Below are 15,200 nucleotides of genomic sequence, written 5' to 3'. Positions count from 1 at the left end.
CACCTGTATATCTGCTCTTCCAGACACTGCCTCTACTGTTAAGCATGTTACACCCTTAAGAGAGGCAGCAGCAAAGTAAATAGCCTGAAAGAACCATTAATCCCTATTTAGACGTGATGACACTGAAATGACCTAAGGCTATATGCAAATATTTCTGGAGTGGGAAGAGATTATATTCTGTAATACAAGAGACATACATATTTGAGGAGAGTTTGCAAATATACAATCTTTTTAATTTTTAAAAGACAAAATCCATTACCAGTTACTTTTTTTGGCTGTAAAAATAGGCCTCTTTACATGTTTATATACCAACTATGAAGATTTTCTACATCTAAGTATTCTGAATTGCATGATTTCTGAGAGGGGAGGAGGTGGAGGGAGGGATTGGTATAACTGGAAGAGAGCTGCCCTGGATGTCAGGCTCCACGGCTATCCATGAACTCTTGGTTTTTCAGGTTCCACTGACATATTTTAATAAATAATACATACTTACAAATGAGTTGGGTAGTATAAAGTAGTAGACTCATTTCTTTTGCTCAGAAAGCAATTCATCCCTGTATTATTGCATTTCAATCTGAATGTTCAAAATGAAGAATTTGTATTTTTTGAATAGAAAATGTTGAAGTACCTTTGCCAATAATTTCTGTTCCTTCTAGGAAATAAATGGTCTTGTATTAGACAACCTACAAATATCTAATAGGGAAAGCTGGCAATTTCTTAATTAGAGCCATGTAATTTTAACTGGCAATTTCTTAAGTACAGCCATGTAATTTTAACTGAAGATGGAAGCAATTTAGTGATTTGCTACAACAGATGTAAGACTGAGCAAGGTTGACAGGAGGGAGACAGAAGCAGCTGCTTAGCACCCTGCTTAGGAGATGGCATACTGGGGTTGTTTTCTCTATATGGGTATCATTGTCATAGGGTTCTCTTCCCATCACCCTCCATTTTTCTTGCTGGCAGCTAACCTTCTCATCAAACAGTTTGTTTTTTCCAGCCGGCACCAATAGATTTTCTCAAATGAAACAAGTGTTTTCCACTGCTGGGCTGTACAGTAAGCAAGTACTTTTGTTTTGAACTGTGCCTGCTTGAAAATGATTGATTTTTCTTTACTTTATATATTTAAGAGGTTTTTAAGTTGCAGTCATTTGAGTTCCGGGAAAGCAGAGTTAGGGCCTATTGTGTCTTGTTGAATGAAGCATTGATAGTAATGCTACATATTTCTTAGGGCTTTTCCAGAGGTCATGTCATTACAAGTTCAGCTAGTGCTAGTAAAATGTGAAGGGAAGTGCGCATTTTTTGAAGCAGTAAGCTTTTCATTTGGTGCCTGACAGAACTCCATTTAAGAAAAAAACAATGAGCAGTACAGGTAGTTCTCAACTTACAACAGTTCACTTAGTGACTGTATAAAGTTACAATGCCACTGAAAAAAGTGACTTATGACTATTTTTCATGGTTCATGCCGTTGCAGCATCCCCATGTTCACGTGATTTATGTTCAGATGCTTGACAACTGATGCACAATGATGACGGTTGCAGTGTCCTGGGGTCATGTGACCATCTTTTGCCATATTCTGATGAGCAAAGTCAATGGGGAAGCCAGATTCCCTTAACAATTGGGTTACTAATTTAACAACTGCAGTGACTTAACAAATGCGGCAAGAAAAGTTGTACAATGGGGCAAAGCTCGCTTAACAAATGTCTCACTTAGCAACATAAATTTTGGGTTCAATTGTGGTTGTAAGTTGAGGACTACCTGTAATTCAGATTTCTCTGTGGAATGTGTTTATATTATTAACCAGAAAATTCTTTATTTTTAATGATAAAAGAGAAAGATTATTTGAAAAAAAAGTGTGTTCAGTGTTTATTGAGTTTTCTGTGGTGGTTTCATGCTTTTTATTCAGTGTATTGATCATTGGAGCTTTTCTACCCTTAGCATCTATGCACTGCCCAAACATAGCATTGCCTTCATCTTGTCCTCAGTCCATGCATGACTCCTAAGTTTTCCTTAATTACTATTAACCACAGGCAGCCTCAAGATATCTGAAATCTCTCAGTGTTTCCAGGCAAATGAAGAGACTACTATGCTCTGAAATAGAATCAGGATAGGGAACAGCAGCAGGGAGAGCAAATTTATGCTAGCCTAATTCCCCTGACTCAAAGCTGGGTAGATTGCAGTTCAGCTCTTTGAAGCAGCCTCCTCCCTAAGGAAATTCAAGGTGGAACTACAGTATGTGTCCACAGTCTTTGTGAAACTTGAATACAGATAGCCCTTGACTTAGAGCCATTTCTTTAGCAATGGTTCTAAGTTACTACTGTATGGCACTAAAAAGAAAAAATGACTTATTACTGGTCCTCACATTTACCTCACATGTTGCAATATCCTGGGGGCGTGTGATTGCCTTTTTGAGACCTTCCCAGCTGGCTTCTGACAAAAAAAGAAAATGGGGGAAGCCAGATTTGCTTAACCATGTGATTCACTTAATTCCTTTGCCACCATGGCAAAAAAGATCATAAAATTGGGTGCAATTCCCTTAAAAACCATCTTGCTTAGCAATGAAAATTCTGATCCCAATTTTGGTCATACATTGAAAGCTACTTGTATTTTCATCAGTCACGTTAAGGGCCAAAATGCATACAAGAACTATGCAAAATAGGCTCCTGGTGCAGGGAGAGAGGAAACCTTAGAATGTTGTATTTATTCCTTATTTGTAAACAATTTCATGGTTTTGTCAACTCAATTATTTCTCTTATCTTTAGATATTGGGAAGTTTGTAAGTTGCCAGCAAACGTTTTAACCTTTATTGGGTTAGAACAGAGCTGTTAAACTTGCGGCCCATGGGTCGGATGCATCATGCACTGGCCACATCCACTTTCGCAAATGGGGGGAGGGGGGGAGTCACATTACATGATGATGCAAGTTTGAAACCCCTGGGTTAGAAGAGATGGATAATGGCTGTTTATATTTCCAGAGACGTAGTCATCTCAATTTGCTGATGTACCATAAGCAGCTATCATTACCTTGGCATTTTAAAGATAACATTTGATTTTTTGGTCCCAAGCTTTTGTGAATGGAAACAGCCCACTTGATTATAAAGAGGTATTCTAATCTGAGACTAGTGGTTTAAATAGGGAGTTGAGAATTACGAAGGTAAAAGAAGTGAAATGCCGTGAGATTGTTTTTAAAAGATTGACACTTAAAACTGTTTTTGGTCTTGAAGCTGTCATTCCCTGTTTTGATTTAAGAAATGCAATTGGCACAATGCTTGCTGTAATTGGGTTTCCTTCAATTAAAAGTATTAGGGTTCTTCATACCTCTTGGATTGCATGATAGAAACTGTGAGTAACTTTTTCTGGTTGAGGCAAAGGCAGAAATGTAGATACTCATTTTTACAGCATTGCATACTTCAGAGCTAATGCATTGTCTGATCTTGTCGGCCTTTGTGTAGAAATAAGAGCCATAGATTCCCCTCTCCCCCCACCTCCAGTCAACATAAAGGCTGAAGCTATCAGGTTATTGCAAGCCATTTGTGCAAGTCAAAGTTTGTATGTAAACCATCATCATGAATTCCACAAAGCACCCTTTTTATCCTACTTAGGTTTCCCCTCCCAGGCTTCTTTACACAAAACCAAATTAAAAATAATGCCATCAGAGAAGGTAAGAGTGGGTCCCCCCCCCCTTAAATTACAACCAGCCTGCTTCCTTCCCGACAATTCCCAGAAAGGCAGGGGAGGAAGTACGCGCGGGAATCTGGAGGGGTGGTAAAAAGGAGGAAGCCCCTTGTATTCTAATCTTCTGATCTGCAAGCCTCTTAGTCGGGTTGTAGTTCGGCATTCGCGCCTCAAGGCTTTCCGTAAGATGATGGGCTCTTTTTTATTTGGGCTCTTCTTTATTTGGCTTTCCGTAAGATGATGGGCTTTTTTTCATCAGCCAACCGCTCCTTTGCTGGGGTTGACAGGCGCTGCCCGGCGCTCACAGTCCGTGTCTGGGAAGGGACCGCGCGGCGCCTCTAGCCGAACTCTGCCCGCTCTCCCTCGCTGCTTTAGTCTCTCGCGCCCGCCTCCACCATTGGTTGCTCTTGCCTCGGGGCAGTTGGGCTCCGCCCCATCTCCGTTCTCGCTTCCTCATTGGCCGCTTGGCGATAGTGCGTCACGAGCGTTGCAATTCGATACGTTCCTATTGGCGGGGAAGAGCCTCCCAGGAAGTTTTGAGGAAAAAAGGAAAAAAAAAAGTTTCTCCTGGGCGGATCAGAGAAGCGAGGCGAGTTCGGAGCGGAGCGAGGGGAAGGCGAGAAATGGCCATTGATGCCGCTGCGGTCGGCGGTGACTTTAGCGTCGCTTGCGGGGACTGATACCAAAACGTCCCCGGGGGAGGCTTGACAGCCGCTCGCTTTAGACGGCAGCATGACGGTAAAGCGTCGGTCCTGGAAGGTTTTTGTGGCCGCGGATTCCGGTCGCGTAGAGTTGTCTATGGAGGGAGGGCGTGCCCGGTCAAGTGGAGCGGTCGGGCAATCCGCTACTTTCGGCTTCGAGAGGTCGATTCTCGCGGGGCTTTTCCGTCCGCTTTTCCTCCTCTAAAGGTGGTCTGATACCTGGACTTCCCCGCTTTTTAGGCCTCCCTCCTCCTCCTCCTCCACGGGCTCTCTTTTGGGGGGAGAGGTCAGGCGTTTGCACACACGAGCGCGCGCGCCGGGATGACTTGGGTAGATTTTGTGCCGGCGGCTTTCGGAAGGGAAGAACGGAGCCGAGAGATCCCTCCGATCCCGCTTTTCTTGAAAGCGGCGGATGCCGGTTCACTCCTTTCCCTTCCCGCAGGGAAAAAAAAAACGTGGGCAAAAACAAGCCACTGGTTTGATAAGTTTCTGGTTTTTACTGAAAAAGACCCGTTCAAACTTTGTTGGTAAAACAGAATTCTTTCGTTGGATAACGAATTCTGTAGAAAAAGTTTTCGTTTTAAAAAATGTCGAAGGGCAGAAAAGGTATTCCCATGAAAGTATTGTGTTCATGAAATATCTATATCCGTAGAGCGGATACGTTTATAACTAGGAAGAGCCGCTGCTCCTGTTTGAGAAAATACTTTTTTGCCTGTCCCAGAATCTACCATCCTTCCTAGGCAGGCCTAAAATTTGGCTTTGTGCAATCTCTTGTCTTCAACTTTTTCTCTTTCCCATTTTGACCTCCTGGGAGTGGGTGTGTTGTAATCAGAGCATGGAGCCGTTTTGAGATGAACCTCATGTTGATTTGGAAAGTACGGTTGTTGTTTTAATAGCTGTTGCATATGAGCTGTTAGGCTTACTTTGTGGAAAACTCTGGTGCGGGTGGGGAAACTTAGCCAAGCAGATATATTCTCTGGATCTGTTTCTTCTCCTTTGCCAGTGATTTGGACATTATAAAATATATTGCAATATAAATAAACAAAGTGTGGCTTCTTGTTTAGTGAAAAATTTTCAACATTTCATTCCGCATCTTTACACAGAAGAGTAATATCCAACATTTTATGGAATTTCTGAAATAGTTGGCAATAATGGTGTTTTTTATCATGCTTAAGAAAATAAGAAACCGGAAGAGGAGATTGTTCTTGAAAGGGTGATGGTCTGGTTGTGGAAAGGGATATGGGCAGTGGTGGGATTCAGCCAGTTCGCACCACTTTGGGAGAACCGGTTGTTAACTTTCTGAACTGGTTATTGGAAGAAATCATTAGGGCAGAGAACCAGTTGTTAAATTATTTGAATCCCACCGCTGGATATGAGGTACAGGAGAACTAATGCTGAAACAATTGAAAGCTTTGTCCGTTTTTTGTTGTAAGTCTGCATTATGGACCTTTCTCCAATGCTTTAGAACCCTGGAGCAGAATTACCTAGCATGAGATTGAACAAACTGAATGCAGCAACAAGTTGATGCCCCTGGCAAAAATCTTACCTTCCCAGGCCGGAAACAGACTTGCCAGTCGATCATGGTGGCTGATATGAGGCCTCCTGCTTGTCAGATTGTGAGGTGAAAGAGCCTGTTATGGAAGAGGTGAAAATAAATGGGGAATCTCAGCTCTTTGATCTTTTAGTTTAGCAGCCATGAAATGCCTCTGCATAGATGTTTGAGGGCAGAGCAGTGATCTAGGGATATTTGTAATGTCCTGAAGTCTGTGAGAGAGGGCTGGCATAATGAGGGAGTACGTGTGTGTTGATAGCATTTGGTTATTTATGTTGGCTGCATGAAGAATGAAGGCTTCAAGTGATTTCACAACCATATTAGGGGAAAGCCATGACCCTGAGTTTTGCTCCGTGCTTCCTACTGCCTCATTAACATCCTGCAGCCCTTCCTATCCTTCCTGGAGACACCACTCCTTTTCCCCTTCTCTTACCCTTCTGACCACCCTCCCCACTCCTGGCTCAGAATAATTATTTAGGGAGGAGGAGGAGGAGGAAATGGGCACGTGAAAATGATTTTCCGTCTTGAGGTCTGTGTGGAGTCCCAGTTCCGTAAGAATGGCATAATTCCTGGTTAGATTTTTCCTCTTTTTGGTTTTCCATTCTCCCTGTTTTTATTGTGGGTAGAGTTGATTGTCAAACCTTGGTTACAGTGCAGAGGGAGAGATGGTTTATTTTTTTAAAAAAATCTTTAATAGTGTTGAATTCTACCTCACTAGCTAGAGTAGGCAATGCATATCTCTTGATATTGCTGACATTTCTTTCTTCCTTTTGACAGTCTCGTTTTTATTAATTCAGTTTTAGTGAATTCTCGCTCAGTGCTTACACAGGAACATTCTTCTACTGATTCTTGTATGCAAAACAGTCAGGTGATCTTTCTTTACCCTTAAACAAACCTGTGCTTTGGTGGTATCTGTTGGAGGCAAAACGTCCTCTACAGTAAATGCCTGTGTTACAGGCATGCATTCCTCACCATTTAACCCAAAGGAGTTAAAGATAAAGGTTCCCCTCGCACATATGTGCTAGTCATTCCCGACTCTAGGGGACGGTGTTCATCTCTGTTTCAAAGCCAAAGAGCCAGCACTGTCCGAAGACGTCTCTGTGATCATGTGGCCGGCATGACTCAATGCCAAAGGCGCACGGAACGCTGTTACCTTCCCACCAAAGATGGTCCCTATTTTTCTACTTGCATTTTTTACGTGCTTTTCAAACTGCTAGGTTGGCAGAAGCTGGGACAAGTAACGGGAGCTCACCCCGTTACGCGGCACTAGGAATTCGAATCACTGAACTGCCGACCTTTTGATCAATAAGCTCAGTGTCTTAGCCACTGAACCACTAAGTCCCAAAGGAATTAGTAGTTAATAAATGGCAGCAAACAATAGTTTGCATAGAAGTATATGGAAATGTCACCCATGGTGGCTTCCTATAGTGATATTCAAATATAATGCTAAATAATACGTTAATGATGTTTGAGTCTCAGTGTCTCTCCCAAGGCATGGTAGTTGAAGAAAGGGCAGGTCAGTGCTTCCAACTCCGTTCCAAAAAGTGGCTGTGGATTACACATGATAGAAATGTTACACATTTCTCCAAGAATTTAAAGCAGCTGCATTTTTCTTGAGAATGAGTGCTAATACGCTGCAGTTATGGTGGTTAGGTGCTAGAATTAAGTGCCGGAATAGCAGTGGGGAAACCAAGGTTCTGGTTCTCCCTTAGGCAGAGAAGATAGCTGGGTGACCTTGGCCCAGTCTCTATTTCTCAGCTCCCAAACAGCATCAAGTTCGCTGATTAGCCTGCTGAAGGACTAACCTCTCCTTGCGTCATGCTTTGATGCCTTTGCTCTATGAAGTAGGCAAGTACAGAGCATTCCAGAAGACTCCTCAACAAATAGGAAAAATGCTAAAAGAAAAGAAAAGAAAAACCTTGGCAATTATGGCAGCTGAACTTTTGTGAAATAAACACAAAACTCTGCATAGCTCTGCTTGATCCTCGTGTTGAAACAAAGCCTTTGAGTTTCATCCAAAGAGGCAATGATCTGTGATAACTTAGAAACAAGGATTAGTTTTAAGTTTTTGATTTTAAGTTATGTAAGCCTTGGACGACTGCTTGTTAAGATGCAGTACCGACTCTGCTATAAGATACTATAATTTGTCCTACTTGTTTTTGATTTAGCATGTTAAAAACTAGGCATTATAGTTTGTGAAACATTGTTTGATTTATGTTCCATCTTTCTACCCCAACAATATTCAAAACATCTATCATTTTTTAACAATTCCAAAAAAGCAAAATATGAATCACCATTAATATTAACATGAAAAAACTAGTAAAAGATATACCTACATAGATTTTTAAGATCAGTGTTTCTCAAATCAACCTTGGCAGCTTTAATGTGTGGATTTCCAACTCCCAGAATTCCCCAGCCAGATGGAAACCTCTGATAGCAAGGGCATCTTCAAAAGGGACTCCCACTTTTCTATCCATTTTAACAAATTCATGCAAAGAAAAGTAGTTCCTTATATAAGTAGAACCATATATGACTAAACCATATAAAATGACTAAAACATTTTATACTATAGTAGTTGTATTGTAGTTGCTAGACACTTAAGAGTAGCCTATGTACTAGTTGCAATAGTCAGATGTAATCAGCATAGTCATTCTCATTAAATTCTGCTAGCTTAGAATAATTAGTGCATTGGCATTACCCACAATTGTGCAAATACACTTCTTGGCGTAGTTGCCCTCTTTGAATTGAGTAAATCTGAGGATTCAGGAACACTCAACAAACTTCTCTTTCTGGAGGAGTACAACCCTGTACAAAACAGTCTGGACCTCAGTCACTGAGTTGAGTTACCTATTTATCAGTAACACATTAATATTACATAGGTTTCATCTTGTTCTCTTTCATCCAATCCATTATCGGACTTAAGTGAGACTTAAAGTTATCTAAAATATCTGAATGTTAATAAACACTAGAACTGGGTTCATCAGTTCATCAGCCGTACGGGTCTGGATGGGGAGAAACAGACTCAAGCTCAATCCCTCCAAGACGGAGTGGCTGTGGATGCCGGCACTGTGGATGCCGGCACAGTCAGTTGCACCCGCAGCTGACTGTTGGGGGCGAGTTAGTGGCCCCAAAGGAGGTGGTTCGCAACTTGGGCGTCCTCTTGGATGGACGGCTGTCCTTTGATGAACATCTGGCGGCCGTCTCCAGGAGGGCCTTTTACCAAGTTCGCTTGGTCCGCCAGTTGCATCCCTTCCTTGACCGGGATGCCTTATGCACAGTCACTCACGCTCTGGTTACGTCTCGGTTGGATTATTGCAATGCTCTCTACATGGGGCTGCCCTTGAGGTGCACCCGGAGGCTACAGTTAGTCCAGAATGCGGCTGCGCGAGTAGTAACGGGAGCCGCTCGTGGCTCCCATGTAACATCGCTGCTCCGCAGTCTGCACTGGCTTCCTGTGGTCTTTCGGGTGCGCTTCAAGATTTTGGTTACCACCTTTAAAGCGCTCCATGGCTTAGGACCCGGGTACTTACGAGACCGCCTGCTGTTACCTTATGCCTCCCACCGACCGGTACGCTCTCACAGAGAAGGTCTCCTCAGGGTGCCGTCCGCCAAACAATGTCGGCTGGCGGCCCCCAGGAGTAGGGCCTTCTCTGTGGGAGCAGCGACGCTCTGGAATGAACTTCCCCCTGGCCTACGCCAAGTGCCTGATCTTCGGACCTTTCGCCGTGAGCTAAAAACATACTTATTTATTCAAGCTGGACTGGCATAATGGTTTTTTAATATTTTAATTGGGTTTTATTGTTGTGGGGTTTTAAATTTTTTAAAATTTAAATTTTTAAACATTGGCCTTTTTGTAATATGTTTTATTTTAAATTTTGATTTTAATTGTATATATATTGTGTTTTATTTAGGCTGTACACCGCCCTGAGTCCTTCGGGAGAAGGGCGGTATAAAAATTTGATAAATAAATAAAAAATAAAATAAATAAAAATCAGTGTGGATAACATCCTGTTACTGTGCTCCCCTGCAATTTTATGTAGATGTTACACTGCAGGGAGAACACAAGGGAATCTATGGGATACTTTAGATCAAAGCTTTAATATTAAATAGAAATTCCCAGCCACCACGTTCTGGGGGTATTGCTTTATATGAAAGGCTGGAACTACAGTAAAAGCTAGCCTATAAGGCTCAGTTCCATCAGATAATCTAGAATAGAATAGAATAGAATAGAATAGAATAGAATAGAATAGAATAGAATAGAATAGAATAGAATAGAATAGAATAGAATAGAATTTTTATTGGCCAAGTGTGATTGGACACACAAGGAATTTGTCTTGGTGCATATGCTCTCAGTGTACATAAAAGAAAAGATACGTTCATCAAGGTACAACATTTACAACACAATTGATGATCAATATATCAATATAAATCATAAGGATTGCCAGCAACAAGTTATAGTCATACAGTCATAAGTGGAAAGAGATTGGTGATGGGAACTATGAAACGATTAATAGTAGTGCAGATTCAGTAAATAGTCTGACAGTGTTGAGGGAATTATTTGTTTAGCAGAGTGATGGCCTTCGGGAAAAAACTGTTCTTGTGTCTAGTTGTTCTGGTGTGCAGTGCTCTATAGCGTCGTTTTGAGGGTAGGAGTTGAAACAGTTTATGTCCAGGATGCGAGGGATCTGCAAATATTTTCACGGCCCTCTTCTTGATTCGTGCAGTATACAGGTCCTCAATGGAAGGCAGGTTGGTAGCAATTATTTTTTCTGCAGTTCTAATTATTCTCTGAAGTCTGTGTTTTTCTTGTTGGGTTGCAGAACCGAACCAGACAGTTATAGAGGTGCAAATGACAGACTCAATAATTCCTCTGTAGAATTGGATCAGCAGCTCCTTGGGCAGTTTGAGCTTACTGAGTTGGCGCAGAAAGAACAGTCTTTGTTGTCCTTTTGTCCTTTGTTGTCTAGAAGGGTATCTTGTTGATCATTCTGAAAACAACTGTGAGGTCCAAAAGCTCCAGCAGAACTGCATTCACTATTTTCTAGTCTCACTGCAGATCATCACCAAATTGGCCAAAAACTGTAATTGAAATGTGTCCAGAACGTCAACCATATGTTTGGATTCCTTTTCCCAGAAATTGAGTTTTTAAGAGTGATACAATTGTACAGAGCTCTCGCACAATATACAACTTTTAACGCACTCTCTTTTGGTTGGAAGGGGATATTCCTCTGAAAGGAGGCAAGTATGGACCCAATAATAGTATGGGCCCATTAAGCAACTATAGTTTTCATCTCTGTAGACATCTTCTGCACATGTTCAAGATCTACAAATACTCTAAAATAATATATAAGTAGTCAAAATACATCTTTTCAACTTTATCCACAAAAAATAATGCAAATGAGTTAATGATGGCTCAGTGATTGCCAACCTTTGGCTTAGTATGATATAATTTTAAGACTTGGCATATATAAGAATTGGGAGTTCTGATTACTGTGAACTTAGAAATACAGGAGTTTGAGGCTATTTATTCTTTTAATAGAAAACTCATGCTTTAGCAATATGGCAAGAGCCTTGTCCTCAATCTATTCTTGTCTTCTCCATTAACTATTTCTATGAAAACGATCTAGGCATTAGAGTTGGTCTGCATTTATTTTAACCAAAAGAGTTGCATGGATATGATTTATGCAAGTAACTTGAGTAAGGAACTGTATTTTGGTCAAGAATAGTTATACAAAAAACTCAACCAATGAAATTAAATTTTAAAAAGGGATGATTAAAGTAAACAATTATTATGAAATATGGGGGGATTTTATAAAACCAATGTTGGTGGAAGGCAAAGGGAATAAACCTACTCAAGAATATATGTTGTTTTGGAGGGGATAAGGGCACAATTGGAATATATTGTATATCTTTTAGTTGTTATATAAGAAGAAATATAAGTAATAAAATGGTCTCCAGGGAGGCGGTGCACTGTAATATTTGTTTTTCTTTTCTTTTCTTTGGATTTGGATTTATATGTATTATGTTTGTATAATTTGTATTCAAAATTTAAAAAAAATTATTAAAAAAACCCCTCAACCAATGTTGGCAGAATCTTAATACGTTTGCCTGTTTGCCTGATCTATTCCTAATTTCTGTACAGTTATGCTTTAAAAAGAATTAAGACAAGTTTAATGAATGATGTCTAAGGTATATCATTACATTAGAATCTCTTCGGTTACATGTTGCTGCTGGTCAGAAAAGATTTTCTCTAGTGTTTTATATTCCCCACAGTAGAAGGGTTTTCTTGCTGCTTCTCAAAGTGCCAACAACAAAACCTAAGTCGGAATCGAGCTGAACATTGTTCCTTTTAGGTTTTTTTTACATACAACTCTTTTATAAATGCACTCAAAATCCCTAACAGTTCAAGTCGATTTAGTATCCTTGAATGATAATATCTCATGTATAGAGTTTCTTCCAAGTTTAAACCACAAGTAGTTTTGAAAAATGTGCTAAGTCTTGCAGGAGAGAGCAAAATAACTAGTTTGTATAGATGAAGCTCTGAAGCTGGAAATTTGAATCCCACGTCAGGGGAGCCAGATGCACCAAACCTCTAAAGTTGCTTGCAGTCCTCAGGTATCCTTTTTCAGGTTGCTTGATGTTCCTTAATGTTCCTGTGGGTATGAAACACTGGATAAATAGATTTATTTATTACTTATGTATCACTAAATTAAGGGTGAAATGTTCCAAAACTCAGCCCTACCCTTTTATTGCTGCCTAGAAACCCTTATAGATGTAAATCAGAAAAAAAGAACTGTGGTTTTGATGATTTAAAAAAATAGCTAATAGAAAAAAGAGATCTTTCCTTTTTGTAGCCATAGAATATGAGAGAAATTTGTAAATGTACTTGTATTTGCTGCAAAGAAAATCAGACGTTTCTTCTATTTCTTTTTATCTTTTTGCCCTTTTGTCTATTTTTCTTCTATTTCTTTATATTAGTTTTTGGTTAATTTGTATGTCCTTTTTAAAATCTTTTAATGAAATTATATGTACAGGTAGTCTTCTCTTAATGATCTAACAGACCTTCCAAAAACTACTTACGATCCAGTTCCAGAATTCTGACAGGTGTGCTTCCCCCACAATTGAGTCATATGACCACATTTTGGACGCTTGGCAATCAGCTTGCATTTAGGGCAGTGGTAGCTTTCAAATATTTTTGCCACCAGTTCGGTGGGCGTGGCTAGGTGGGCATGTGACAGAGTGGGCGTGGCAAACTTGATATCACTCACGCCTACTCAGTCACATGACCCCACCTCCCCAACCTAGCCATGCCCACAGGAAAAGGTAGGAAAATTTTTGGAATTTCTACCTATCTACCCCTGCTCTCCCTTCGCCAGTCGCCCCTGTTTCCCCTCCTTTAGCAGTCCCAGCCCTAGCCCTGCTTCCTCCCCCACCACCACCTCTTTGTTTGGGCTGCTTACTTTCCACGGCAGCTAATCCAGAGTCCGGAAGGCAAGTTGACTGGAGTTTTCAGCGGCCCCCAGCCAGCTGCCGCTGCTGGAAGGTGGCTGGCAAAGAAGCCTCCCAGCCACCGCCTTTTTGAGAGCCACGCGGCTGTCAAAAAGTATGGGAGGTCGCAGAAAAAGCTGCTGCCGTCGCCACCATATTCTTCACACATGCACATCCAATTGGACTTGCAAGGCAATGGGATGTGCGCGTGCGAAGAACATAGTGGCGATGAACATGGTGGGTGGGGTGATCGGGGGACCGGTTCAGGCGTGGCCAGACGGCCATCGCTACCGGTTCGGTGAACTTCGCCAAATTTCCACCAATAGTTCATGTGAACTGGTGCGAACCACCTGAATACCACCTCTGATTCAGGGCCATTTGAGCATTCCACATTCATGTGACCACAATCTTCTGTGGGTTTTTTGCCAATTTTCGCATTTAGTTCTGGGTTTTGGCAAAGAAAAAAAAACACCCATTGAGTAAAACAGGTGTGTTTAATGACCACTGCAAAAAAGCTTGTAAAATCAATTACAGTCACGCAGTGACCCTTTTAATGACTGCCGCGACTTATAACCATAATTCCAGGTTCATGTATGGCTGTAATTCAAGGACTACATATATATAAAAATAAAACTCAGCCCCAACCACTTAAGCACTCCCACTTCCCCTTCAAATGTTATGTGTGACCTTTGTTCACCCAAAGATCGTACACTGCCAGAGTAATTCAGTGCTACTCTAAAGAAAATTTTAAATCTTGGTCAGACCTTTTATAGATGTTCTTAGCTTGGTATCTTCGAGATACCAATAAAAGCCATGGTGGCACAGTATAGCAGGTTAACTCCTTGCTCACTCCAGGAATTCAATCCTGACCAGCTCAAGGTTGACTCAGCCTTCCATCCTTCTGAGGTCGGTAAAATGAGGACCTAAATTTTGGGGGACAAGATGCTGTCTCTGTAAACTGCTTAGAGAGGGCAGTAAAGCACTGTGAAGTGCTATATAAGTCTAAGTGCTATTGCTATATATTGAACTGCGGGTTTTGATTATGATAGTCCCAGTACATTGTTAGTAAGGTGCCAGGTAGAGAAAGCCGGATTTATGTTTGAAGAATAGAAGTTGTTGTAGTTAAGGTGGAGAACAGAGTGCCATGTTTGGCTTTCTCTGTAACTGAACTAGTGCTGTGTCCAGAACATTTCTCATTCTCTGTCATGCAACCTTTTTATTAAAGGGCTTGTTTGCTTGCTTTTTCTCTGCCCTTCGTAACTGCCCTAGTTACGAAGTCCTGTTTGCTTTTGGGTGGGTACAGTATTTAATTGTGATGAACCATTCTGATTTGATGGATTTTGTGAAATACTTTCAATTGGGTTCTCATTTCTGAAAAAAACAGGGGCAGGTCACTGTTTTTCAATTTCTGGTATATTGAGGATGTGGCACAGTTGAGAGAGATGGTAGATAACAGCAGCCTTTTATGTCTGATTATGAAGTTTGGTTAGAATTAGATAATTGCTGCAGATGGCTCAGTTTCGTTTCAGCATAACTTGCACAGTGACCAAGAATGCTTTAATGTGTTCATTGAGTAATCCCTTAATTAACTAATTCATCATTATAGACTTCCTGAACCTCCAGTGTGTGGACTACACAGAGCTATGCTGGCTAACAATAGGACGCCTTGTGTTATCTGAAAGACTTAAGTTGAGGAAGGGTAGATTGCACACCCACTGACAACAGTGAAATTCAAACCTCCTTTTCATCAAGTTTATTTCATTATTTGGTCAGCTCTTACAACCAAAC

At 41.1% G+C, this 15,200-nt stretch overlaps 1 protein-coding gene across 1 annotated transcript in view; it reads left to right on the top strand.

The window, feature by feature from the left end:
* The first annotated feature begins 4,218 nt into the window (after positions 1-4,218).
* The window catches only part of TRIOBP (TRIO and F-actin binding protein), a 35,697-nt gene continuing 24,715 nt past the window's right edge, over positions 4,219-15,200 (top strand). Inside the window, exon 1 of the mRNA XM_058189614.1 lies at positions 4,219-4,409. Within this exon, the coding sequence (XP_058045597.1) occupies positions 4,404-4,409 (6 nt within the window). The 5' untranslated portion in view covers positions 4,219-4,403. The remainder of the gene's footprint in view (positions 4,410-15,200) is intronic.

The sequence above is a fragment of the Ahaetulla prasina genome, chromosome 7 (assembly GCF_028640845.1).
Source record: "Ahaetulla prasina isolate Xishuangbanna chromosome 7, ASM2864084v1, whole genome shotgun sequence".
Lineage (NCBI taxonomy): Eukaryota > Metazoa > Chordata > Lepidosauria > Squamata > Colubridae > Ahaetulla > Ahaetulla prasina.
The sequence above is the reverse complement of the archived record's forward strand: the minus strand, read 5'-3'. Positions and strand labels throughout refer to the sequence as shown.